Source organism: Zootoca vivipara, chromosome 5 (genome assembly GCF_965207765.1).
Source record: "Zootoca vivipara chromosome 5, rZooViv2.hap1.1, whole genome shotgun sequence".
Classification (NCBI taxonomy): domain Eukaryota; kingdom Metazoa; phylum Chordata; class Lepidosauria; order Squamata; family Lacertidae; genus Zootoca; species Zootoca vivipara.
The window spans coordinates 856,585-882,544 of record NC_142588.1 but is presented as its reverse complement, the minus strand read 5'-3'; the positions used below and the strand labels follow the sequence as shown (position 1 = coordinate 882,544).

Below are 25,960 nucleotides of genomic sequence, written 5' to 3'. Positions count from 1 at the left end.
AGCAACCGAAAGCCCATGGGCCAGAAGTGGCCCACTGAGGTTGTTTGACTGGCCCCGAACTGAGCCGTGCTAAAATCGCATCTGCGCATGTGTGATCCGGCCCACGGAGGAATCTCTGTGGGATCGATCCGGGCCAGGCAAGATAAAGCTTGCTGACCCCTGGCTTATGGGGAACCTTCCACTTGCCTTGTGCCCATGGTGGGCAGGGCCAGAGACCAAAGTGGACGGGGCAATAAATATTACTCTCACCTTTCGGATAGTAAGGCTGTATTCCAACTACATGGAAGCCAGAGGTTTCCATGCGCACACACCTCACCATCCAAGCAAGCAAGAGGCATTATTACCCAGGTTCAAAGATACATTCCTGCCACGCAGAAGCACCAAAAGAGGGTGTATGCTTGGGGTCTCTGCTGCTCCCCTTAATACAGCCACAACACGTGGCTAATAAATGTAGTACATCCTCAGGTTACAAACGCTTCAGTTACAAACTCCGCTAACCTGGAAGAGTTGAGAACTTTGCCCCAGAATGAGAACGGAAATGTATTCAATGCCCTTCAATGGATGATGCCCTAAAGGATTGGGGTGGTGGGTGTCCCAACGTGAAGAATTCAATAGCAACCAGCAAACAAGCAGAACAGAACAGTATGTCTGGATTGAATCAACTGTTTCGAAGGTGAATCTTTGTCAGCTGATGATAAAATTAAATATATTACATACAATGAATGACATCAATAATTATTTGGTATGTATTCCTCATTTATTATCTATTCATTATTTACATGCAGGTTGCTCAGTATTATTTTTGTTGTCATTTATTGTATGTAATATATTTAATTTCATCATCAGCTGACAAAGATTCACCTTCGAAAGAGTTGATTCAATCTGGACATCCTCCCTGCTACGTGGCGTTCCCTCCCAGCAATTCATTACACTGACTACCTTTTGGTTATGGATATATATATATATATATATATATATATATATATATATAATTTTGAAGTTGATGACTTGTAAATTTTGGATGACATTTTAACCACTAATAATAATACATTTACTACATTTATTAGCCGTGTGTTGTTGCGGCTGTATTTGAGCAGATTATTCTGTACTAGTGTAATTCAGCCCGTTCAATAAATGGGCGCTAAAACATCCCGGGGTTCGGAGAAGCGCTTGCGCAGCGCTTCTCCGAACCCCCGGGACCTGTCCATGCTGTCGGCGGCAGGGGGACAGGAACGAAGGAGGAAAAAGCAGCCCTTTCTCCTCCTTCCCTCTTCTCCCCCAGCTGCCGACAGGAAGGAGACATCACGGGGTTCGGAGAAGCGCTTGCGCAGCGCTTCTCCGAACCCCGGGACCTACACCGGGGAGGAGAGGCTCCTCCCCCACCCTGGCCTGGCCTGGCCTGGCCTGGCCTGGTTTGGCTGGAGGCAGCACCTCTCCCGGGCCAGGGAGGGTTGAGAGGAGGAGGAGGACCAAGATGGCGGCATCAGGCTCCGGGGCCGCGGCGGCGGCGGGAGCCGGACCAGGCTCCTCAAGTGCGCCCTTCCTCCCCCCATTCACCTCCGCTGGCCTCCACCCTTGCTTCCCCGACGTGCCCTGCAGTGAGGCGGTGTCCGGCCGGGAGCGGCGGTTGGAGGAGGCAGGGGGGGAGCGCACGTGCATGCAGTCTCTTCGTCCAGTCCCTGTGTCTGTGGGGCACATGTGCAGTAGCGCGAACACAGGGAATCTGGGCGCAGAGACACTTGCACTTTATTATATAGGATTGCAACACAGGGGTTTGTTTTTGTTTTTGTCCCGTTAATACAGGGCAGAGAGGTAACTTTTGCCCTTGACCAACCCAGGATTTGCCTATGGCCTTGCTCATCGCTGCCCCAACCTCCCAAAGGTTGCCCATGACAGAAAAGCCCCCCCCCCTTGCTCCATGCCAAGTCAAGGCAGAATAGGTTCTCAATTATTTCCCATCTTGGTAGTTGAGAGTGCAGGACAGCAGCGGCGGTGGTGGGGGTTTATTTTCAAACCTTTGTCTCAAGCGTGATGTTTTCTTATTTGTATGAGTAGAAATGCATGCTGTTACATTGTTAACCATCATTTTTCTGTTTTTGTTCTTACTTGCCTTCTGAAGCATTAAACGGGGGTCCTATGTTAGGATCAGGTGAGTGTAGCCCACACAGTTGAAACAGTTGTAATCACAACTGTGATGGGACAACACCCCACCCCCAAAACCTGGCTTGCCCCACATTTCCTCTCCCAGCTCTTCCCTTTTCCTTCTAAAAGTCTCTGGCAGTTCAAAGGATTGACATTGCCTTCACATGATCCTCTTGTTCTCCCCTCCTAGTAATGCTGCAGTCCTAACCCCACTTATCAGGAAATACCACAAGTCCCAGTGAATTCATTAGGACTCCCTTCTGAGAAGACGCCGTTAAAATTGTGGTGTTAGACATGGCAAGTTTCAGTAACCTTTTTTTTAAAAAAAAATCAGGCATAGAGTTTCTGTTCACCCCATTGATGCCAGCGCTCAGGTTCTCGTTGATCTTAGTAGAGTAGAAATGTCTCACAGAAGCAATACTTTTCTCTCCCCCCCCCGAACATGTAGCAAGGCATGCTCGAGCCATGATTAAGCACTTTTTACTTATAATTATTTCAGTGGCAGACATTTAAATACATGGTTCATTTCCCCATTGAAACCAACATGACTGCAAAGTGCTGGGCTGGATTTTTGACCCTAGTTAAGCACAAGAATGACATTTTCTGCATTGCTCCTGAACCAAGGGACCAGGGAAGAGGAAAGCACCTGTGAGCTCCTCTCCAGAGGCTCATATCCTCATGCAGTCTCACTAAGCCAGGCATCCCCAAACTTCAGCCCTCCAGATGTTTTGGACTACAATTCCCATCTTCCCCGGGCACTGGTCCTGTTAGCTAGGGATCATGGGAGTTGTAGGCCAAAACATATGGAGGGCCGCAGTTTGGGGATGCCTGCACTAAGCTAAAGTCTGGTATAGTGTGTTGCGCGACAAATTATTTCAAGAGGAGATGCTACTTCTAAGTTGAAAAATCAGTACTTCTGTATTATACTTGTCAGCTTATACAGTGGTACCTCAAGTTACAAACATCTCAGGTTACAAATGTTTCAGGTTACAAACTCCGCTAACCTGGAAGAGTTACCTCGAGTTGAGAACTTTGCCCCAGGATGAGAACGAAAATCGTGTGCCGGCAGCGCAGCGGCAGCAAGCGAAAGCATGCCTCTAGTTAAGAACAGTTTCAGGTTAAGAACGGACCTCTGGAACAAATTAAGTTCATAACTAGAGTCTGTAGTCTGATTTGGGGGAGAACTGAATTCATACTTAACCAGTGGCAGGCACTGAATGCAAAATATTCTGGGGAATCTGGACCATGCCATGTCACAAACCCATGACCAACTTATTTTATAAACAAATCATTCTCCATGCTCAGCCATTTCAAAGGTAGTGCTTTTAGTTTTTTTCAGTCTTACTACTTTACATAGTCTCTGATTATGGATCTGCTCTGGTTAGTCTCAACAACAATAAAACCTTCTCTGTGCAAATATTAAAAACAGCTCATTCATCACTGACTAAAATTTTCAGGGCATGGGACCACAGCAGTTCTTTCCATACTTGGATTAAAAGAACATACAGATTTCCTCGAAATCATTGCTGGAATTGTAAAAGCATGCTAAATCACCATTAGTATCGTAATGGGGTTTTTACAGTAATGGGATTTTATTTTCCTTTGAGCTTGCTATGGCACAAAAAGCTTTTGAGATCCCCCTTAAGAAACTGTTCTTATAAGATGCCTGCAGTGTAGGGGGGCCTGCAGTGCCGGGGTGACACGGAAAGCCCTAGACCAGACATCCCCAAACTTCAGCCCTCTAGATGTTTTGGACTACAATTCCCATCTTCCCCGACCACTGGTCCTGTTAGCTAGGGATCATGGGAGCTGTAGGCAAAAACATCTGGAGGGCCGCAGTTTGGGGATGCCTGCCCTAGACGATGTGAGAGGTTTGCCTCTTCCCCACTGCAGATTCAATCCCTGAGAAAATGGGTGTTGGCAGACCAGGCTGTGTGTACCATGCGACCTACTCTTCACCTCCCAAGGCGCCAACTGCCCTCAAATGCAAGAAAGGGTGCTGTCCGGTGCTGAAGTAAGAGCCAACTGCCGGTCCAGTCAGCTTTTGTGCATGGAATAGGAGGTGGCGCCATTTTGTCCTTTGCCCCAGGCAGCAACATCTCTTGGGCCAGTCCAGGTTATTCCAAAAGTATGGCAAGAAGCAGCTCCCAAGGCTGCCAGCATAATGTGAGAGCTTAAATTTCCATTTTGACCAAACTGTGGGAGGCAGTGCAAGACAGGAGTGCCTGGCGTGCTCTGGTCCATGGGGTCACGAAGAGTCGGACATGACTAAACGACTAAACAACAAAATTTCCATTTCAAGAGCAGGTGGCCATGCTGTTTCCCATCACCACGAGGCTGGCACATCCACAGAAAATGAGTCAAAGGGGGACCTTTTCCATCCCGTTCTCAAGAGTGTGTGCCACCTATGGAACTTTAGCAATGGGCAGAGCAATCCAAACCTCCAGTCCACTGGAGTGGGTGGCATTGCATGGAGCAGAGGAGGTCCTTCCCCCAGCACTGGCCGTCTCCACCAGACTCTGCCATCAGGGTAGCTCCACCAGGGAAGCCCAATGATGAGGAGGACCCCATGTACCCACCAAAAGGGCAGGTGGGTGGAAGCTACCATTGGTGCCGTTCCCACCAGCAGTAGTCAGAGGATGCCCTCCAAAGAGGGCAGGTGACAGCAGTGGGCCTGATCTGGGCTTCTGCTGCACCACTTTGGGAGCTGGTGTGATATAGGATCATTTCTTTCCTGCCTCCACCTTTCACCCTGGCCAGCATGCGGCAAGGCTGTGTGTGTTGGCTGTGCCACTCCATCAATTCCCATCACTGCTGGCCAGGGTTAGGATTGCACCCTAAGTCCTGGACTACACATTGCCCTGTGTGTGAGCATCAGTCACTCATACACACACACACACACACACACACACACACACACACACACACACCAGATCAATCAGGCCAACAGCACATAATCTCCCCCTCCATCTCATTGGTAGGTGAATAGTCAGGTGAATAGGGCAATTTGTTACATGATGACTCTGTTTAGCTGATGCCCCTGATGAATGTAACCAGTAGCCCAAATGTCAGATTAGGTCAGAAACTGTTGGAATCCTTCTAGTAAAATAATTCCCTACATGCATGCTGTTGTGACTTAATTTGCACAGCCTCGTTTCTTTCTTGTGTCAGGCCAAATCCTTGAAAGTCTAACAGTGTTTTCACACGTGAAAACACCTTTGAGCCTCTCTTGTCCTCTTTATTTTAATATCTGATTGCTGTAAATGTGGAAGGGAGGCATTTGTAGCGTGAATGATTCTTTGATGATGTGGGTTCTATATTACAACTCAATTGAAGCAAGAGCCACTTTAAGTCTCAGTTATGGAAACACCTGGTTAGTCTTCCATTCCATCCTCTGTAAATATGAAATAGTTGCTTTAAAACCATTGAGAAGCTTCTCTTACTTTTCCTCTCCTAAAGCAATATATGGAAAAGCAAAGGTGTTTGGAATTGTTGAAGCCTTTTGGTTGTGGAAGCCCACTTTAGTTATTTGTTTGCAGAGAAGATGTCTATGTATAGTCAAAATATTATTACAGCCAGAGGAGTCTGGGATCTGTCATACATTCTTGGCTGCTCTCTAGCAGACCGGGTTTTATGGACGAAGAGGGACGGCTAATTAAGTTCAGCAACCATAACTTTGACTTTGACGCAGCGCCAGGATTCTAGCAGCAAGTAAATTCACTCGCTAATTACAGCATTTCTTTCTCTTTAGTCTGGAAACCATCTGAGTGTTGTGTGATCTGAATCAAGATTCTGTGAGATATGCATCCACAATATACTCAAAACGCTGTCGCACTGGTGGTGATCACGACTAAATAAGAGGCAGCTCTCTTGCTCTGCTCCACGGTGATTTCCCGGTTCATCGGCAAGATCATGAGCTCAACAAATCTTACCAGCTGTTGAAATCTCAGGGGAGATTATTTATTGAAGAGAATTAAGCCGGAAATGTACCCATTTGGGGCAGTAAGGCAACAGACCAAAGGGAGGCTATAATTGGCTAGCATTTTAACTGAAAAGTCTACAGACCCCTCCAACAGCTGTTTCATTGTAGTTGTTTCCTGCCACATTTTCTTAACACAATAATAGAGCACTGGTGGTAGATTTATTTTGGTATACTTTTCTGTGATGAATCCCCAATGCTACTATGTTGTTGCAATCCTGAGGGGCTATGGTAGAACAAAAGAAGGACAAAAATTAAACCAGAGCATTTGGGGCATAAAAGTTGTGCGGTTTCAGCAGGAAGTTATGGGACTGAAAATGAAGCAGCGTGACTCCTAGGAATGTGCAATAAATCTGTTGGATACCAGTATTGAAATAACATCGTGATAAGTGTTTCAACAGGGACCCCAGGTGGTGCTGTGGACTAAACCACTGAGCCTAGGGCTTGCTGATCAGAAGGTTGGCGGTTCGAATCCCTGTGACGGGGTGAGCTCCCGTTGCTTGGTCCCAGCTCCTGCCAACCTAGCAGTTAGAAAGCACCTCAAAATGCAAGTAGATAAATAGGAACCGCTACAGCGGGAAGGTAAACGGCGTTTCCATGTGCTGCTCTGGTTTGCCAGAAGCAGCTTTGTCATGCTGGCCACATGACCTGGAAGCTATACGCCGGCTCCCTCGGCCAATAATGCGAGATGAGCGCGCAACCCCAGAGTCGGTCACGACTGGACCTAATGGTCAGGGGTCCCTTTACCTTTACCTTTAAGTGTTTCAACAAGGCAATATACCAAAAGGAGGTGGAGACTTAACAGCTTCCCTGGGGGTAGCTCAGAATACTTTACAGGTACTTTGCAGATAATTTGCAGGCACTGTGTCTCCAGCTTTGCTTGCTCTCCCTCCCTTCTCCCTCCTAACCAATAAGAAATGATGATAAGCCCTCACACAAACCAGTAAACTCTTTCAGCTCCATCATCATCTAATTATGCAGATCCTAGCAATCCAGGAGGGACCCCCCCCCCCATGGCTAGACAACCAAGATCCAGTGGCAAAGTGAAGAAAGAAGCAAACAAAGAACTGGAAACCTCTTCTTTCTTTCCTCACCCCCTGGTGAAAAAAATAGGGGAAAGAATTTTTGTTTTTGTTTTCTGGTGGTGTTTATGTTGTTGGTCCCCCCTAAATAACTTTCCTCCATATCAGAAAGGTTTTTTAAAAAACTATTTAAAGGAGACTACCTTTTTGCTTGCTTGCCCTCCCTCCTTCCCTTTGATAAAAAGGGAGAGTTTGGTGGGATGAGGGCTTGGGGGGGGGCTTCTGTTGGGGGGGGTGCAGGAGAGAAGATTTAGTTGGCTGCCTTATGGCTGAAATGGGAGGTTGGGTACTATGTGAGAATGATGGGGAGGATGTTTTTCGGTAAGCAGTGCAAGCAAATGTGAATCTGCTCACAAGCAAGCCCTACTGAATTCAATGAGGCTTACTCCCAGGAAAGTAGAAGTAAGTTTAGTTGAACACAATGGTGCTTGTGCGTGCACAGATTCCATTTAGACCTCCTGAGTGGGGAAGCAGATGCAACTTGACTAGTAAATCACTTAAACTACTGTTAAATAGTTGAAAATATATTAAATGTGGGACGCAGATGGCGCTGTGGGTTAAACCACAGAGCCTAGGACAGGCATCCCCAAACTTCGACCCTCCAGATGTTTTGGACTACAATTCCCATCTTCCCTGACCACTGGTCCTGTTAGCTAGGGATCATGGGAGTTGTAGGCCAAAACATCTGGAGGGCCGCAGTTTGGGGATGCCTGGCCTAGGACTTGCTGATCAGAAGGTTGGCGGTTCGAATCCCTGTGACGGGGTGAGCTCCCGTTGCTCGGTCCCAGCTCCTGCCCACCTAGCAGTTCGAAAGCACGTCAAAGTGCAAGTAGATAAATAGGGACCGCTACAGTGGGAAGGTAAAACGGTGTTTCCGTGTGCTGCTCTGGTTCGGCAGAAGCGGCTTTGTCATGCTGGCCACATGACCTGGAAGCTGTCTGCAGACAAATGCCGGCTCCCTCGGCCAGTAAAGCGAGATGAGCGCGCAACCCCAGAGTCGGTCACGCTGGACTTAATGGCCAGGGGTCCCTTTACCTTTACCTTTATATTAAATGTATTATATGGAAGTTTATTTAATATTTTTATTAAATCTACTACTTCCTTACATTTTAAGACCCTCCAGTGCTGCAGGGAGGCCCAGCAAGGCCCTCTGCTGCCATAGATATACATCGTGATGTGATATCGTGATACTTAAAAAGGTAAAGGTAAAGGACCCCTGACAGTTAAGTCCAGTTGCAAATGACTCTGGGGTTGCGGCACTCATCTCGCTTTACTGGCCGAGGGAGCCGACGTTTGTCCGCAGACAGTTTTTCTGGATCATGTGGCCAGCATGACCAATCCACTTCTGGTGAAACCAGAGCAGCGCCCAGAAACGCCGTAGACAGGAGCAGGGACCAAGCAACAGGAGCTCACCGCCGCGGGGATTCGAACCGCCGACCTTCCAATCGGCAAGCCCTAGGCTCAGTGGTTTAGACCACAGCGCCACCCGTGTCCCGTTGTTACTTAGCTGGTGATATATTGTGACGCTGAAAATCAGATATTGGCCAGCCCTAGTTACTTCCCCTTTAACTTTTGCAGTTGCAAAAGTATTGAAACCAGGATCATAATGAGCACAAAATCATTATGAAAGTGCCATAAAAAGGATGCCTGGAGGGGTCCTGAGTACAAGGGCCTTGTTTGCTCTGCTTTCTCCAGGAGCTTTCAGGATATAGCAAATTCTGACAGAGCAAATTAGGTATTGCAGATGGGGGCGAGAGGCTGCGGTGTGTACTGGCAGACTCCTCTTGATGAGTTGTGCTTTCGGGAGGAGGAGGAAGCTGGCCAGTTCACAAAGTCTACTATTTCAAGAATTCTTTCACACATTTTACTTTTTGTTAGGGAGGAGCTGGGGAGGCAAACAATCTGGCCCCACGCCGATAAAAATAGAGAGAACTCTGCAACACCCATATGCTCATTTTTCCCATTTACACTGCAAAGAAATAAATTTGAAAGGTTCTTTTTGTTTTGTTACTTTGTGTTCGTTTGCTCCATGGAGAAGAACAGCAGCAGTTCCTTCTGCTAAGATGGCTCATTAATCTTATAAAAGTGTTGAGTTAGATAAGATAAACATTAAACGATGATCAAATGCCACCTTACTCCTTTCAACCTGTTGTTCCCAGAATACCCATAATTTGGGCCACAGTCTATGTCTCTCTTTGTGTGCACATGGGGGAGGGGGATTCATGCTATGAATATCATCACTTCTTTTGATCATTTGTGCCCCTGTGAATTGCTTCCTCTTCTTTTTCTTTAAAAATGCTATCAATGTGCATTTGGTTTAAGTCAGGCATGGCCAAACTTGGCCCTCCAGCTCTTTTGGGACTACAATTCCCATCATCCCTGACCACTGGTCCAGTTAGCTAGGGATGATGGGAGTTGTAGTCCCAAAACAGCTGGAGGGCCAAGTTTGCCTGGTTTAAGTTCTTTGTCATCAATATTCACAAGAGCCACCATGCATGTGATCAGAGTGTGACCCGTGCAGTGAGAACTTCATTGTGGCCATAAGAGGCACAAACGCAATTCCTTGCATGCCAGAATGAGCCTACCTAACACCTCAGGCAAGAAATACAATCTCTTTGAATATCAGCAGAGACAAAATGTTTTTCAGTGGAGTCTGTGCATGACCGAAGGCTCAGGTGAATCTGAATTAAGGATTGGCAGGCAGAAGGCTGCTCACTCAAAAAGTGAATGGGGCCCTCATTGAGTAGCCCAATCAAACACTGAAACCTCTTGTAAGGGGGAGGGCTTATAGAGAACCCCCCCTTTCATCCGAAGCAGCCCATCTCCAAGCAGTCATGAAAGCGAAGGGACGGATGAGGAAAGTCAGGAGATGGAAAGGGAGTGCCAGACCTCTGGCAACATCCAGGAGCCCCTGCTCCACAGGCAGGAAGAGAGGGAGAGGGAAAGAGAGGAGAGGACACAGGCAGAACGCAGACCCTTCCCCTCCCCCCCCCCCCCCGACTCCAGAATTGAGGAGGAGAAAGGGGAGGAGATTCGCTGCCCCGAGGCTTTTATGTTGGTCCAAATTGTGGAAGGGGGCAGTGGCGGATTCTGATTCGGAATGAGGAGACATGAAACCGACCACTCACTACACTGTAAATAATGTGCACTAATAAAGACTTTTGAAAGACAAGCATGTGGAAGGTTGTTACTCAGAAGTAGTCGCAATAATCTCAAGTTCCAAAGAATACTTGGAGTGCCCAGTCCTTCCTTCCCCAGGGGAAAAAAGCTTTCCTTGGGCCCCTGGCAGGGCAGCAGCACACAGTTCCTCTTCTTAAGCTACCATTTCACTTACAACCTGGGCCTGGGGGGGGGAGGGGTTCAACGCCATCCCCAGCGGGAAAATGCCAGAGTCATTTTCCGCCAGGGATTTATGGAAGTTTACGACTCTTGACCCCAGTTGGGAGAAGACACTGCAGCATCAATACATTAGCAGCATTTTATTCAGTTTGGGGTGAAAAAATGTGGGGGGAGGGAAGAAGAAGAAGAAGAAGAAGAAGAAGAAGAAGAAGAAGAAGAAGAAGAAGAAGAAGAAGAAGAAGAAGAAGAGGAGGAGGAGGAGGAGGAGGAGGAGGAGGAGGAGGAGGAGGAGGAGGAGGAGGAGGAGGAGTTTGGATTTGATATCCCGCTTTATCACTACCCGAAGGAGTCTCAAAGTGGCTAACATTCTCCTTTCCCTTCCTCCCCCACAACAAACACTCTGTGAGGTGAGGGGGGCTGAGAGACTTCAAAGAAGTGTGACTAGCCCAAGGTCACCCAGCAGCTGCATGTGGAGGAGCAGAGACGCGAACCCGGTTCCCCAGATTAGGAGTCAACCGCTCTTAACCACAACACCACACTGGCTCTCGAGTCAGTCCAACTGGGACCCACCACCAGCTCACCCTTCCTGGCCTCTAGCAAACTTTTACCCCTTGGAGAGCAGGACAGACTGAGGAGAGGAACTTAAGGAGAATCTGGTAGGCAGGCTCCCTGAGTTGGCCATGTAACCTGCCTCAGTTCCTCTCACAGAAGGCGCCTGATCTAAATCTTGTCTGGCAGGGTCCATTGCTGAAGTGGAAGAGAACATGCTTTGCGTGCAAAAGATATTGGGTCCAATCCCTGGCATTTTCAGTTTAACAGGATTTCAGGTAACAGGTCTGGAAACAGCATATATCTCAAGCTGGAGGCTTCAGCGAGCGGCTGGCCAGCAAACTGGAAAGTACAGAGCTTAGAAGGCCTGAAGATTTGACTTAAAAGGAGACAGCATTATAGGTTTTTGCAAGGTGATACATAGGAAGAAAGCAATATTGTCTCCATTAAATACATAAGCAATATATAGCCAGTCAAAATATCCTGAAAGGGGGTGCTCTAGAGCTCCAAGCCAGTAGCCCCTTTGCCTGGATACAATATTATTATCACCGTACTTTTTTTAAAAAAATCACAGTCATCAGTCCTGATCTCAGCTTGTGTCAATCATTCATAATTCTGGCAACTTGGATTTGGGTGTTCACAACAGAGACTGAAGAGCAACATCAGAGGTTTATAGTTTTGCAGAAATCCTATTATTAACCTGAGGCTAATCGCTTCTCTGATTATGATTACAAATTGGTTCCCATCTTCTGAGGTGACAGTTTAATTTATTTTTACTCTCAGTCTGCTGTGTTCATTTGCATTGGTGACATTACCCCAAAGCACTCTGGATGGCTTAATTTAAAATGATTTTTGTGAAAGAAAGAAAGGTATATGGATCATATTTCCAGGTTATATTGAAGGAGATGGGAATAGAACCTGTTTTGCAATCACTGTCTGATGGCAAGCGTCAGAAAAATCGGTGCAAAAATATGTCACTGCTTGCTTAATCTGCTTTCTTTCTCATTCAAAAGCACTATGGAAATATACAGAAGCAACCATGAAACGGAAAGACCTACAGATGATTCTACATTAATCTTGTGAGGCTACTGAATGGAATGTTGATCTTGAACCTATGAAAGATCTGTTTTCAAATCTCAACTCAATCCAGAGTTGTTTGGGTGATGACTTCGAACAAACCATTGTTATGGTTCCCAGGTCCCCATCTGTGAAATGGGAATAATAATTCACATGCTTGATAATATAATTGTGCACCCTTTAGGCATAGTTGCCAAGTCTCCCGTATTCCCCGGGAAACCCCCGTTTTTCCAGCTGTTCCCAGCCGAAAAAAACGGATTTTTTTTTTGTTTTTTCCCGGTTTATTCTGGTGCAGCAGCCATTTTGGAACAGGGCAGAGCAGCATCAAAAGTCGCTTCTGAGCATTCTCCGCCCAGTTCCAAAATGGCGGCAGCGCTACTTCCGGTCTGCTACTTCTGGTCCAGTCCCTTATTTCTCAGGCCAGAACTTGGCAGGTATGCCTTTAGGATACCAAAAGCACTAGAAAGTGGGCAATAATCCAATGCACTTTCAACATAAAGTTCTCCTGGTTTCCACAGACCACATTGCAGCCACAGGCACTTTACCTTCCTGTACTTCAGGGTTCCTTCCTGCAGTGATACCACCAGCAAAAGAAATTGCCTCTCCCCAAAAGCATCCCAACCTCCCCCTTGCATTCTGTCCAACTGATAAGGACTATCAATCCTGGTGGTATCGCTGCAGGAAGGAACCCTGAAGTACAGGAAGGTAAAGGTACATGGATAGGATTGCACTGTTAGCTAAGTGATAGCAATTGCAAAAAAAATAACATTAAAAAATCATTCTTCTCAGGAGAGGCTGGAGGATGGGGCAAAAGAGGAGATTTTGTTTCACAAAGGATTCATTTATGAAGGCGGCTTGTTAAGAACATTGCTTTCAGTATGAGTCTGTGGTGTTACCGTCAATTTTTTTTATTTTTACCGGCAATTCTCCATTTATGCAGGGGGTACATTCTGAGGCACTGCGCATTTGAGTTAAATTGTGTATATTGGCAACACCATTGAAAAAGCTAGAAAACACCCTCTAAAGCTCTGGAAACCCTTGAAAAGCCCTTAAAAAATCCCCCAAACTCCACCATAATCACTCCTTCCAAACACTCCACAGGCCTCAAAGGCTCAATAGGCTCCTGGGATTGTTTTTGCAACATTTTTGCTGTTTTCACGCTCTTTTAGGGCCATTTTTGCTCCTTTTCGTGACACTTCTGGGTTTGTGGCAATGCGCACATGCATTGAACACACATAAATGGAGAGTTGCCTGTCTTTTGCTTTTACTTCTTTGACCATGATTTGCGTTCTAATTGACGTTTTATATAGTATTGTATACTGTTTTGCTTTTAACTGTAAGCCATCTTGCATACCTGGTAGAAAACTGGGCTAGAAATTTGGGGCATTAATTAAAAAAAAAAAAGATGCTTGTGATCAGCTGTGTGGCATTTCTTGCACAAGGAAATGGGTCATGATGTATTTAGTGGGACTCACATCCCCACCACCACCAACAGTGGGTTCAAGCCCCACTTTGGATGAAAGGATTCCTTTCCATCCCTACATCTGACCAGAAAGATCCTCTCTGAGCATGACCACCTGAAAACACAGACTGGGGCTTATATAAATTATGGCCTCTATTTAGGATTCTGTGGAAACAGAAAACCTTAATACTGTAGCTTGCAATATATTTCACAAATGAAACACAGTTGTATGAATCTTCTTTTGAATAATTGACCCTAGAAATGTCACTATTTTAGGTATTTCTGGATTTGCTAAGTCTTGGGGAAGTTGTATTGAAACCCTGGCTTGCCAACCGCCACCCCTTTCCAAGTTGCTAGCTGTTGAGCATACGTTTTCAGTCGTATCTTTACCACAAGGCCTTGAAACTTGCATATTTTTTTCTCATCGAAAGCTGACGCATTCCGAAAACTAAATTCTGTATTTTTTTCTGTCCTCTTCTGGAAGGATGGCACACAACCACAAGGCCCTGTCAGTAGACAAGAATGATCTGTCTGTTATTTTCCCCATGCAAGTGTAATTATCCAGTCAATTGCAGCCCTAAATTCAATTGCTCAAACGATGGCAGTTGCATGTTAACCAATTATAGGTTCTCTTTTGGCATTTATAAGATCTCATGTACTCGACTATGCAAGGCTAATATTCAGATCCTGAACTTTATTTGGAAGGAAGTCCCCTTCCCAGATAAGCAGGAAGCACACCGGCCTTGGGAGGGCATTTGCCACCCAACCACCCACCACCACCTCACTGGGTGGGCAGGGCCCAGAAGAGTGCCTTTATCACTGCCACTGTGGCTAGAAATTATCATTTAAATAAAATATTTCAGGTTACTTTATAAACTGAAAACTTTTCAACTATTTTTAAAGACTGTCTAGCTGCTGAGGCAAAACAACAACGGCACAGACCCCTCAGGGCACCTCACCCAGAATGCTTCACTCTTAGGAATAAGCATTTTGGAGAGCCCCACAAGAGCTGCTTGGTTTGATGAGCCACCAAGGCAAGCAAGCTACCCCACCACCAGCAGATGAGGCAGTCATCCCAATCTGCCCGATGTAGTGGTTTTCAAACTTTTTTCCTCTGGGCCACATTTGCGGAATAGGAATTTGTTCATGCCAAACCAAATATTTTATTGCTAAGAAATACATTGGAAGACACAACTAGGATTGTCTTCAGTATCATTTGATGTTCTTGCTCTCATTTTGAAAAGATATCTATCCATATTTTGTAAATAAATAAAATTATTTTGATAGTATACTACACTGAAGGGGACCCAGGTGGCGCTGTGGGTTAAACCACAGAGTCTAGGGCTTGCTGATCAGAAGGTCGGCAGTTCGAATCCCTGCAACGGGGTGAGCTCCCATTGCTCGGTCCCAGCTCCTGCCCACCTAGCAGTTCGAAAGCACCTCAAAGTGCAAGTAGATAAATAGGAACCGCTACAGCGGGAAGGTAAACGGCGTTTCCGTGTGCTGCTCTGGTTCGCCAGAAGCAGCTTTGTCATGCTGGCCACATGACCCGGAAGCTGTCTGCGGACAAACGCCGGCTCCCTCAGCCTATAGAACGAGATGAGCACCACAACCCCAGAGTTGTACACGACTGGACCTGATGGTCAGGAGCCCCTTTACCTTATGCTACACTGAATAGTCAGCCAGCAGCACTATTAGAAGCGTGAGCGGGCATCCAGCGAGCTCAGAGGGAAGAAAGACAGAGAGAGTGGGAAAGAATTGCAGGAGGAGGAAAAGGGAGTGGGGAGCGGAGGGAGGGAGGGAGGGAGGGAGGTGGGTGGGTGGACCAACGGTGGAGGAGTGGAGAGGCAGTGCACAGCAGAATGAACTCTGATGGCCATGGAGGAACTCACTGGTGGCATGTGAAAGGCGATGATAAGCAAACTTTTTCACATGATCTCTCCCAGCTTCAGAGGCACCGATACAGTTCCTTGCCAAGGGTGCAAAAGCGCCTAGGTACACCTCTGTTCTCCTTCGCTTCATTTAAACCAAAAGCAGCTGCACAGGGGAGGAATGATGAAATTCTTTTGCTCTGTACCATTTTCGTACTGAAAACACCCAATGCAGGTGGGTTTTTTTCCTCCCAAAACTGCTATTGGGGGGGGGGGGCAAGGGCGTAGCCAGGATCAAAACTAGGGGGGGGGCAAGCCATGATCATTCAGGGGCGGGGCCACAAAGTGGGAACGTGGGCGGGGCTACAGGGCCAGCTGGCCTGACGACATCGTGGTGGCGGCAGCGGCGGCAGCGGCGGCAGCGGCCACCTTGTGCTTCTGGGGCTGGCAACGGCGGCGGCTACCCTGCTTGGCTGGAGAGGACGGGAGGGTCGGGCAGGCAAGAGGGGGTGACAGGGTGGGCGAGGGCAAGGCAAGGCACGGCCACAGTCACGACGGCTCCGAGGCGTTGCTGCATATCAGCATAATATTTCAACCATGTTGTGGGTTCAAGCCCCACCTTAGGAAAAAATTCCTGCATTGCAGGGGGTTGGACTAGATGACCCTTGTGGTCCCTTCCGACTACAATTCTATGATTCTATTGATATATTGCCATAGCATATGCATCATTCTGCTTTCTTGAATTGTCCTACTCCTAGGCATAGCAGCCAACTCCTAGAGGCCTAGGTGCCTCCCCCCCCCAATTACTAGTAAATACCATATGTGAAAGAGTCATCCCCCCCATGTTGATGGGCTTTCTATGTGGGGCTTATCTGCCCCCCCCATATTTTATTAAGAATGGAAGAGGGAGGGAAGGAAGGAAGAAATAGAGAGAGGGATAACTCATATTTGTGGGTGCCTCTGGGTGACGCTGTGATGCTGGAACTCTGCAGCAAGAGGATGGGAGGGTCGGGCAGGCGAGAGGGGGTGGCAGGGCGGGTGAGGGCGAGGGAAGGCACGGCCGCAGTCACGACAGCTCCGAGGCGTTGCTGCATATCAGCATAATATTTCAACCATGTTGTGGGTTCAAGCCCCACCTTGGGGGAAAATCCTGCATTGCAGGGGGTTGGACTAGATGAGCCTTGTGGTCCCTTCCGACTACAATTCTATGATTCCATTGATATATTACCATAGCATATGCATCATTCTGCTTTCTTGAATTGTCCTACTCCTAGGCATAGCAGCCAAATCCTAGAGGCCTAGGTGCCTCTCCCCCCCCCCCAATTACTGGTAAATACCGTATTTGAAAGAGTCACCCCCCCATTTTGATGGGCTTTCTATGTGGGGCTTATCTGCCCCCCCCAGTATTTTATTAAGGATGGAAGAGGGAGGGAAGGAAGGAATAATAGAGAGAGGGATACCTCATATTTGTGGGTGCCTCTGGGTGATGCTGTGAAGCTGGAACTCTGCAGCAAGAGGATGGGAGGGTCGGGCAGGGGAGAGGGGGTGGCAGGGCAGGCGAGGGCGAGGCAAGACAGGGCCGCAGTCTCGATGGCTCCGAGGCGTTGCTGCATATCAGCATAATATTTCAACCATTTTGTGGGTTCAAGCCCCACATTGGGGAAAAATTCCTGCATTGCAGGGGGTTGGACTAGATGACCCTTGTGGTCCCTTCCGACTACAATTCCATGATTCTCTAGATATATTACCATAGCATATGCATGATTCTGCTTTCTTGAATTGTCCTAGGCATAGCAGCCAACTCCTAGAGGCCTAGGTGCCTCCCCCCCCCAAAAGAAATTACTGGTAAATACTGTATTTTAAAGAGTCCTCCCCCCCCATGTTGATGGGCTTTCTATGTGGGGCTTATCTGCCCCCCCCCAGTATTTTATTGAGGATGGAAGAGGGAGGAAAGGAAGGAAGAAATAGAGAGAGGGATAACTCACATTTGTGGGTGCCTCTGGGTGACGCTGTGATGCTGGAACTCTGCATGTACAGGAGCCTTGTAAGCAGCTTTCTCTCTGCTTGATTTACAGCAGGCACGTCCAACAGGTAGATTGTGATCTACCAGTAGATCACTGGATGTCTGTGGTAGATCACTGGTAGGTCACTGGCACCCCTAAAAAAAGCTCACCCAAAATTTTCCTCCTCCCTCAAAAAAGTTGAACTATGACCTGAAGCCCTAAACAAAAATGGGCCTCCCTCCCTCCTAAAAGAAGCTCAACAAGTTTGACCTAAACCCCCCAAAACAGGGCTTCCCTTCCTTAAAAAAACTCAACAGCTTTGACCTGAACCCCCCAAAAGGGGGTAGATCACTCCCAGTTTTTAACTCTGTGAGTAGATCAGAGTCTCTTGGGAGGTGGCCACCCCTGATTTACAGTATACAGATGCAGGAGGAGGGGCAGACTGGAACACCAATGCTTTTTATAAACATCACTGTGTCTATCAAAGCTACAGCCCCCCCCTTCTTATTCACTTCCTTTTAGCCTTGCAGAGCCACCTTAGTCAAATTGAATCCTCTGCACCCTCATTAAATCGCCAATATAACTGTTAATGCGATCCCTGAATGCCCATTAACAACTCCCACTGAATAACAATAGGGTGAATAGGGTGGACCTTGCCTGAAGGGATATTCTGCTCCATTGTCTTAACTGCTTAAGTACTGGTAGCCACTTTGCTTTATTTATTTGATGTGTTTTTGTTACAGCTGTGTTCCCGCCCCCAGCAAGTGGAGAGCTGCTCTTGCTAAAGCAAAGCCCTTTCCACTTCAGTTTTTGGAGGGGCAAAGTATTGGTTATGGTCTGTAAAATACAATATTTTTTTGCTTCTAGGGGGGGCAGCTGCCCCCTCCTGCCCCCCCTGTCTACACCCATGGGGGGCGGCAGGGAGGCAATTTTCAGCAGAAAAACAGGAAAGGGTTAAACCCTCCTATCAGTCAAAATCGACAGGGTGTGGGTGGAAGCTGCTGTTTATGAGGACGAGCAAGACAGAGACAGAAGCACAGAGAGAGAGAGGGAGGGAGAGAGAGAGAGAGAGAGAGAGCGCAATGGAAAAGGGGGAATCCAATTAATGGCGTTCAAAGACACATTTTATCCCCAGGTGTATTTTGACCTGTGTCTCTCCACCTCCCTAACATTACTGTTGCACCTGAACATCTGATGCTCTGCTACAATAAATCTGGCAACCCTGTAAAAGCAGTTGCTTTGTGTTTTGTTTGGTTGTTTAGATTTGATAGCAAATCTGGAAATCGGCCCAGCAATCTTCTAAGGCAGGCTGCAACAACAGAATTTCAAAAGGGAAACATTAGTCATTCTGTGCTTTGCTCTCAAAAGGCTCTTCAAAGATGACTAGATTGGTTAATTTCAGTTTCACGTTGCATTTGAAAAGGTGAAACAGAAGCTGATGGTCACTCTTAATTTAAATTTGTGAATGCAAGTGAAATGGGCAGGCACCCTCCTCATCTTGTGAAGACTCTGCTTCTGGAGAGTGTTGTTGTGCTGCTCCCCTCGACCAGCCTGCCCCATCATCCCTAACCTTTGGCTATGCTGGCAGGTGTGTGAGTTCCCCTTAAGATTTGGGAAAGACCTGAATACTAATGGCTTTATATATGCATTTGAAAATATTTCATTTCTTCTCCTTCATTTGTGCTGAAAGTTGGATTCTAAAGACAGCAACCAGTCTGGGTTCCCCCCCCCTTAAATTATTTTACGAAGCATCATGTACATTGATGATGCTGTAAATATCATTGATAATTGCTCCTCTCCAGCTTCAGCTTCTTCCTACCTTCAGCCTTATTCACATGGGTGGTTATCAATCACAGCCAACAAAAGTTGGTTAAATCACTGCAAATAATATACAGTGAAGGCCTCCGTTCTACTTGCATACTGCCATGCTTGTGTTGGTTGGAACGGGACCTTGGAATAGGAGTAGAGATGTTTTGGCCATGATTCTGATGGAATAAGTTTCGCCTAAGGGTTTTGGTTACTATTTTATTATTTTTATTATAATTTCTGTGGCTCTTTTTTCACGATTATTTACAGCTAGCCCAAAATAGTCGTGGAGGTGCTGCATCCATTATATATAAACAAAGTCCCTCAGTTTGGGCCAGTTCTCCAATCTGAGAACTGTGCAGTTAGGCAGTTGGTTCCAAAATTCAGAGTTAGAAAAGCTAACATTTGTAAATAACATTATGATTTTAAAAAATGCCAGTATTCTTCAACCTTGGTTCCTCAGATATTATTGGACCACAGCTCCCATCATTCCTGATCATTGGCTAAACTAGCAGGGGGCGATGGAAGTTGTAGTCCAAGAACATCTGGGGACCCAAGGTTGAAGAACACTGAAGATGGACTATTACAAGTGGGATTTGCTCCTTTCCAGCTTTCCAGCCACTCCATTTCATCCCTCCTTCCCCCTACAACTGTCTGTCAGGTTTCCATGCCCACTGAGCATGCAGTTTAGGGGCTGGGATTTTTTTTGGGGGGGGAGAGACTTATACTTCTTCAAACTGGCAGGCCACCAAATTGCCTCCTACTGTCTTGTGCGTGGTTGGTACTGGTTTGGCCACATAAGGGGAGACACTCAGAAAATGAGTTTGCTGTCGGTGTATACAATTTCACAGAGCGCATGGATTTGCTATAGAAGCAGGGTCAAGTGAAACCACTGGGGTAGCTGGCAGTAGCTTTCCTTGACTAACATTTAAGCCTGGTTTTGATACTTGCCTGCCTTAATGAGCAAATCAGCTAAGAGTCCAAAAGAAGGCTTTTTTGCACACCCATCCTTGACAGCATGCTCTCTTAAAGCCTCTAGTATTTTGTGAGCACACTCTGTTCTGGTTTAATTGGTTTCTCAGTGGGAACTCAAAATCTGGCATAAAAGCACTCCCAAAATGCTAAAAGAACACCTGTTTTAACAGGTTCTTTTTGACGAACACATTTTGAAAATTTGTAATAATCTTCATTGCTATGCAGGACCAGTGGATAATTATTTGTTCTTAATTTGTTTTAGTTTAATAACATCCAGAGGTCTCCTATGACAGAAAACCCTATTTGCTAAACACGATGCCAACACATTATTTGCATCAAGAGCCAACATCCTGTCACATCAAAGACATGCCTCACTCTTTCTGGGCTGCACCACCTTCCACTGCATGTTCACATCAATAATAATAATAATAAATTCTCCTTATAAAAAGCTAGACATCGGGGTCAAGGGTTATAGTCTAGACCTCTCTTTGACATGTTCATTTTCAATGTGTGAGGTTTGTGGGGGTTAAGACAGTCAAGTGAGCACATACCTGTAATTTGATGTGATACAATCCAGGCACAAGTTTATACAGAGTCAAACTATCGGGCCATCCAGCTGAGGGTTGAACACACTCATTGGCAGCAGCCCTCCAGAAATTCAGGCAGGACACATTTCCAGCCCTATCTGAAGATGCTGGGGATTGAATCTCATCCCTTCTGGGTGCAATGTTGAGCTGTATCCTTTTCCCACTTCGAATTGCGGTTGTGTGCTCCCTTGGTCATCTGGATTTGCACATAGGCCACCAGAGAAAGCAACATGGGCCCGTAATAATTTGGTAAAGGTAAAGGGACCCCTGATCATTAGGCCCAGTTGCGGACAACTCTGGGCTTGCAGCGCTCATCTCGTTTTACTGGCCGAGGGAGCCGGCGTACAGCTTCCAGGTCATGTGGCCAGTATGACTAAGCTTCTGGCGAAACCAGAGCAGCGCAAATAAATGCTGTTTACCTTCCTGCCGGAGCGGTACCTATTTATCTACTTGCACTTTGACGTGCTTTCGAACTGCTAGGTTGGCAGGAGCTGGGACCGAGCAATGGGAGCTCACCCCATTGCAGGGATTCGAACCGCCGACCTTCTGATTGGCAAGCCCTAGGTTCTGCGGTTTAGACCACAGTGCCACCTGCATCCCATACATTTGGGAGCTGAGCCAAAAACAAGCTCTGCTTTCTCTTGGGCTGAACCAAGGGTCAAAAATGAATGCAAATGATAGGTTGATTACAGTGATCAGCTTTTAAGCGTGTTGCAATATGTGAAATGCTCAGAAACCTTCCTGGAGGCACTTCCAGTGGTTGTGATAACAGGAGGAGTCGCTGAAGTCTTCTTGCTGACTCAACATTATTTCTATCATTAGAACAGTTCAAGCCGTTATTTGCACCAAAATTCATTGCTGTCAAAGGATTATGAACAAGAAGTTTGCAAAATTTCCCACTAGCAGAATTTGCCATTGAGGACAGAACTAAATATTGAGTGTCTCTTTGCTCTCTCATCCTCATCCTGTGCCCACCAGGTAAAGCCAATGATACGGGTAAAATATGGCACATTAAACCACATCAGACATGTTGTTGGATTCATTATGAGTGAAATATGGCAAAGCAACACAGAACGTCTGGTTCGTTCCATCAAGCTAACATGGTGGCCACTGTGTTCCCAGGGTGTATATCTTTCTAATTGAAGGGTCAAGCATAATCAGGGTTAAAGAGAGCTCTTAGAATAAGTATATGGGCTCCAGTTCAGCTGAAGTTAGTCATGACAATTGTTGCATTCCTAAGCATAGTTAGTAGGCACTAGTAAGCTCTACAGCAGGCATCCCCAAACTGCGGCCCTCCAGATGTTTTGGCCTACAACTCCCATGATCCCTAGCTAACAGGACCAGTGGTCGGGGAAGATGGGAATTGTAGTCCAAAACATCTGGAGGGCCGAAGTTTGGGGATGCCTGGTGTATCTCATTAAAGCCAATGAGAGCCACGTTAGTTGTGACTAATTTGCTCCACTGGTTTACACAGGACTCTTTGGTGCCTAACATTAGCTAGGTTTGGACCATTGTCGGGATGATACATCAGGAATATATGGCGAATATTCAAGATCAGAACCCCATTCTTCATGGTTAGCAAGGACAGGGAAACATGCTTTGAAGGCCAGTCTAGAAAACCATTTGTTGAATTTTTTCACCGCCACAGAGCTGCACTTGTGGCGAGTTAGAGGGGTAAGAGGAGCTATGCTGGATGAGTATAAAATTATGCATGTGCGGTGAAAGTGAATAGAGATAACACTAGAACTCAGGAACATCCAATGAAGCTGAATGTTTTTCCAGAAGAAAGTACTTCTGCACACATCACATAACAGTAGTTAAAATTGTGGAATTTGCTCCGACAAGAGGCAGTAATGCCCACCACCTTGGAAGGCCTTAAAAGAGGAGAGTGCAGCTGTGCTTTCGGGCTTCCCATCGGCCTCTGTGAGAACAGGAGGCTGGTCATTGCTCTGACCCATCTGGCTCTTCTTAGAGTGGCCAGGGTTTCAAATTCCCTGCGGTTAACAATTGCAGTAGCAGAAGAACACAAACACACATCCTCAAATTAGGCTGCTGAGTTGAAGACGTCTTGGATTAGCCAGTGAGTGTATGAGAGCATTGTGGGCTCAGCTTCATTCTGGTACTAAGAAAAGAAACTCTGAAGTTCAGATTATGGTCAGAATCACCCTGCTTTTTAATTGCCTTTTGCACCTGGCTCTGGTTGGTAGGTCTTTTGGTTCCAGTAAAAAACCAAAGTAGATCTGATAAGCAAGGCGTCTGCTCACCCCCATCGTAAACTCTGCCTACTTCTTCAGGGTGCTGAGCCCCTGCCTGAGCCTCACTCCCAAAAGCCAATCATTTTGATGGCACCTGAATCATTTATCCCACATTGAGGGGACTTGATTGATAGTTCCTATAAAATCATTTATATTTCTACAGCAAAACATCTCCCCTGTCAACAGAATGCTAAACTCATTGCCAGCCTAAACTATCTAAGAATTTTTTTGGGGGGGGAACCAGCTCTTCTTTCCAAACTGTAATGACTTCAGACAGATGATAAGCTTCCTGGATTTACTAGTTCTCCTAGTATTCATTTCCCATTTTATTTCCCTTCAATCTTGCCACATTTTCATATTTTCAATCTGTAGCAGACGTTTGTCCTCTGGTTTTGTATTTCAGGTGAAGAAAACAATTATTTTTCTCCCTAGCTCACCTTCTAAAATGTCATTATATTAGAACAGGAGCTGGCAACCTTTATGCCCATGAGCTGTTTGGAAGGCTGGGAGGGGTGCCGTTTACAAGACAGGACACATAGTTATTCCCTTGATTTTATCCTCGCTACAAGCCTGCAAGGTAGATTAGGTTGAGAGATGGTGACTGGCCCAGGCTCACCCAGTGACATTCATGGTCAAGTGGCAATTGGAACCCTGATCTCTCAAGTGCTAGTGCAGCCCTCTAACTGGCACACCGCAATGGCTCTCCTCCCCCTTAATAATCTCTAGTCAGAGGTCATCTTCAGCTGGACAAGCCTGAAGAGCCATGGAGCTGTCCATGATATGGTGCTGAAAGCTGGTCATTGGGACTCGCGATTTCACAGCAACATCAATTACTGTACAATGCATACTGTATGAGAACACAAACTGGGTAGTTGCTTCAGTTCTGTCTCATACAAAATCTGAATTTTGGGAGAGCCGTCTGCCTGTCATGTTTTATTTTCAATTCATCTTATTGTGTTTGCTTTTTCCAATAAATATTTACTTAGTTTTGCAATATGAATTAAGCTGAATGTGTTGTTGTCGTTTTCCTACATCCATAGCACCTTTTGCCTGGCTGAGTTTATTGCTACTTAAATATTTTACTTGGGTGGAGTGTTGCGAGAACAAGTAGAGCAGGGGAGGTAAATGCCCCATGCTAAGGTTTTGTCTTCTGCAACCCAATCCTCTGTGTATTTATGCAGAAATAATACCTGCTGAGTTTAATGGGGTTTGTTTCCATGTAAGTATGGATAGAACTGCACCTTCAGAGGATGGAGCACCATTTACAGTGGTGCCTCGCTAGACGAATGCCCTGTAAGACGAATTTTTCACTCAACGAATAGATTTGTCTAGCGGAGGTTGCCTCGCAAGATGAATTCGTTTTGCGAAAAATTCGTCTAGTGAATCACGGTTTCCCATAGGAATGCATTGAAATTCAATTAATGTGTTCCTATGGGAAAAATAAAATAAAAAATTTCAATGCATTCCTATGGGATTCACTAGACGAATTTTTCGTTATACGAATTGGCCCGTGGAACGAATTAAATTTGTCTAGCGAGGCACCACTGTATTTGTCCTCAGATTTTCAGCACTGGGAAGTGCTGAAATAATTCAACAAATGTTTCCTCACCAAGAGGATAGTATAAACAGCTGCTAATGTTACCAAAATGTAATATAAAGTATCACTTTCAGGTGACAACAATTGTGACTTGCAGATTTTGTTATGCACCCAGCTGAACCAAATCCAAGAGCCATGTGCTACCCACCATTTTTGCATTCCCAGCAGGCAGCAAGCATAAGTTTATTAAGATCGTGGTGATCTGTGGCTGTACAGCTGCACAAACAGTAGAGTTCTGGTGTAATGAACTTTATTGTTGAGTGCATGTCAGTACATCAACTACAATTTGCACAGGAAGGAGCACAGTAGGTGTACTGACATTCATTCAGTAACAGGAACTGTAGTTCCAGAATTCAATTTTGTTAATGTGCCTAGGCATGTGGAAAATATACATTTTGAAATATGCTTCGAAAAAAATCTGGGTTTTGTTTTGTTTTTTCTCTTAAGCATTTTGGATGTAAATTGTGCTGGCAACGATGTGTTTGCTATATATGTATGTCTTTTCCAGAAAAATATTTTGATGTGCCTCAAGATGGGAGAGGTAAGATTACAGTCCAAGAAGAGCAGCAGCTTCCGTCCCAGAAGGGGGGAGAAATCGGAGAGAATGATGAAGGAAAATGGCCCAACCAAGAGATGGCGTGTAGTCTACTTGCCTGGAGAGAACCATCACTGTGTCAAGTGGGTGATAAGGAGAAATGGCTGTGATAAAATGGCATGCAAGCAATACCTGTGAAGGACATTGCTTATTGGGGAGAGACAAAGCTATTGCGGGGGGGGGGTGCTTATTGAATTGAAAAACAAGTTGCTCTAGTGGACATCCAAGCTGAGAATAGGCATAGACTACAGTATGAACCCTTTGGTCTATTTGCCTCCCCCATCCATTAAATCGGTATTTGAGCCGACTCTTAAGCTTCAAAATAATGAATGTGGCTTTTCCCCAAAGTTCTCTAGTGAGTGCTGTCACAATATGGTAGATATAGTTCAGTTTGAATTATTTTCCCTTATCACCCCCCCCCCCACACACACACACACACAGACACACAATGTGAGCCCTTTTTTGGAGCCAGAAGGAAGGACAGCAATCATTTTAGATAATGTAATCTTACCATTTTTCTCCATGACAAGATGTCAAGCATCAATGTCATGTTCCTGAGCACACCAAGTGGCCTCTATTGCGTGTTCAGATGAGGAATTGAGGGGAAGGCACAACCTCTTCCTTCTTGACCCCAAGTGGGG

The 25,960-nt window shown here is 46.0% G+C and overlaps 1 protein-coding gene across 7 annotated transcripts in view; it reads left to right on the top strand.

Moving 5' to 3' along the window:
• SHISAL1 (shisa like 1) overlaps window positions 1-25,740 on the top strand; it is a 100,299-nt gene extending 74,559 nt beyond the window's left edge. For 4 of the 7 annotated variants that reach the window (XM_035137632.3, XM_088669925.1, XM_088669924.1 and 1 more), the window contains one exon: window positions 5,894-6,486. In XM_035137632.3, coding sequence (XP_034993523.1) covers window positions 5,894-5,909 — 16 coding nt within the window. In that variant the 3' untranslated portion in view covers window positions 5,910-6,486. Of the gene's footprint in view, window positions 1-5,893; window positions 7,031-25,232 lie in introns of those variants that run through there. The other 3 variants (XM_035137631.3, XM_035137630.3, XM_035137626.3) reach the window with 3 other exon arrangements.
• Window positions 25,741-25,960: the final 220 nt, after the last annotated feature.